This window comes from Penaeus monodon, chromosome 21, assembly GCF_015228065.2.
Source record: "Penaeus monodon isolate SGIC_2016 chromosome 21, NSTDA_Pmon_1, whole genome shotgun sequence".
In the NCBI taxonomy this organism is placed as follows: domain Eukaryota; kingdom Metazoa; phylum Arthropoda; class Malacostraca; order Decapoda; family Penaeidae; genus Penaeus; species Penaeus monodon.
Genome location: NC_051406.1, coordinates 20,861,867 through 20,864,223, shown reverse-complemented (window position 1 = coordinate 20,864,223; position 2,357 = coordinate 20,861,867). Strand labels below are relative to the sequence as shown.

At 30.7% G+C, this 2,357-nt stretch overlaps 1 protein-coding gene across 1 annotated transcript in view; it reads left to right on the top strand.

Moving 5' to 3' along the window:
- The window catches only part of LOC119586334 (MMS19 nucleotide excision repair protein homolog), a gene marked incomplete at its 5' end in the record, with an annotated part of 10,517 nt that extends 8,884 nt beyond the window's left edge, over nt 1-1,633 (top strand). The window contains 4 exon segments of the mRNA XM_037935049.1: nt 4-160; nt 426-590; nt 718-798; nt 930-1,633. Of these exon segments, the coding sequence (XP_037790977.1) occupies nt 4-160; nt 426-590; nt 718-798; nt 930-1,040 (514 nt within the window).
- Nucleotides 1,634-2,357: the final 724 nt, after the last annotated feature.

Genomic DNA, 2,357 nt, shown 5'->3' with positions numbered 1-2,357 from the left:
CAGATTGTTATACAAGCAAAGGTACTTTGAATATGTAATAGGTCCATTAGTAGACTTATTTAACAGTGCAGAGAACAGTACAAAACAGAAGGCCCTGTTGGCCATCTCATCACTTTTACCATCATTACCACAGCTTGTTTTGAATGCTCATATCAAGAGGGTAAGATCCTATAGTATTTTCTTCTGAGTAAAATTTATATAGTTTTCTTGTTCTTTCCTCATCAAAAAAGGCAAGAGAAAAGAGATGTCAAAAGTAGAAGTGTGATTTGGAATCACAAAGATATGCATCCCCTTTTTATTTGATAAAGATAGATACATATACTATTCAACTATAATACAACAAATCACACATATTATGTGACTATAATTCTTCAGTCTTTACAATATGTTAAGAGGTACTTCACAAATATATATTTTTTTTACAGTTATTGCCAGTTCTGCTCCAAGGCATAACCTGTGATGAGGAGGCTGTTACAGAGAGTACTTTAACAAGCCTTGTAAGTCTCTTGCAACAATCTGTAGAACATGCTGGTCCACATGTCAGCACACTTGTACCAACTCTTCTTTTGTTAGCAACTGATCATCCACTTGTAAGTAGCCTAAATTGTTTTTACAAATTATAAAAATCCTAAAATCATTGACATTCATTATATATGTAGATATAAAGTTATTATTAGGTTTAATTTTCATACCCATACTTTTTTTACCCACAAACAGAATGTGAGGATGAAGTCTTTGGAATGCCTCCAAGTCTTGACATCTCTTCCAACACCTACAATTGTTCCGTACAGAGATGATGTACGTATGTCATTCATGGAACCATTTTTATTTCTTTTATGAAAAAAAACATGATAATCCTTTGAATTGGAGTGACAGTTGTTTATGTAACTGTAGGTCAGTGAAGGTTATGGTTGTTATATCTCTTGCAGGTGAACAGAGGGCTACGTCCTGTCCTGAATGACAAAAAGCGAGTCATTCGAAAAGTCGCTGCTACTACCAGGTCTTCGTGGATTCTTGTTGGTGCTCCAGGGGGTTCTTAGCCCACTTGATATCTTTTTTAGGTACTTTCTACAGTTCTAGAAGAATTTTCTTTTACTTTTTTTCCCCCTTTATCTCCTTTGTTTGTTTGTTTTTTTATTGGCTTTTGTTTCTTCCTCTTTTTATTATTGTTATTAGTTTAGATGATAAATATTTGTTGAAGTGTTTCTTTTAATCTAAAATGTATTTAAAGATACTATAAGTTGAGAATATTCTAAGGTCAGATATGTTTAAAAAAAATAATTTGTTTATTTAAACATCTCCAAACTTTATTCCATATCCTATTAGGACTTAAAGAAAAAAAATTAAATGGTTTGTGTCAGTATATTGCATAAAACAAATTTTCAAACACTCACATAAAAGAAATCTGATTCACAAAATTGTTCCTAATTATCCCCAATTCTTTAGTTTTTTACTCCAGAGCTGCATAGGTATTGTCTTGATTTTCATAGATGTCAGAGAGAATAAATGTTTGGATTCAGGTATTAAGTTAAGAGAGGTGAAGTTTTTACTTGTTTTCTAAGATGATTTTTTTACATACAGCACATTTAATTTGGTTGTAAGAATTTTATAGCAATAAATGCTGTAAACTCGACTAATGTTTCATTTTTTCCTTGATAGTACCTGTATTACCTAGTATATTTGTTTAAAATGTTATTATATGATGTAGATTAGATTATAGTGGAAAAATATTAAGTAAATCTACTACTCATATATTTTTACTCAGTTTTGTAAATAAAAAAAGCTTGTTCTGCATCAGTCTTTCACAATACTCAGTGTTACAAGCACTTCTTTAGGAATTGTAAAGTCAGTAAACACTGAATATTTTTTTAGAAGGACCTAGTGAGCATACAGTTTAAAAGCTATAATAGGAAACAGTGTATGATGTGCATCAATGTTTTGCATTTTGTGATTAATTGATACTGTAAAAAGCTTGCCAACTTTCCCAAATGCAAAAAACTAACCATAAGGAAGAAAATCAAATTGTTTCATGAAACAGAAGAGTCTCACTTGTTTGTTTGGTACTAAAAAAAACATTACTCTCTGTATCATTCTCAGATATCATGATATGAAATTAAGAGGAGCAATTTTTTTTTACCCAGAATCCTGTATTAAATGATAATGAGAGGGAAATGATTGCTGACAAATGGTTTTAGGATATATTTTGATATTAAGTGATAAGTTAATAAATATTCATACACAGCTAATAATAGATTTTTCTTCTAGGGGAATTACAAACTTTAAGTAACCTGACTGGGTTCACATGGACCAAATTATTTGCACTGTAGAGATTATAAATTTAATTGGAAAGATTGTTT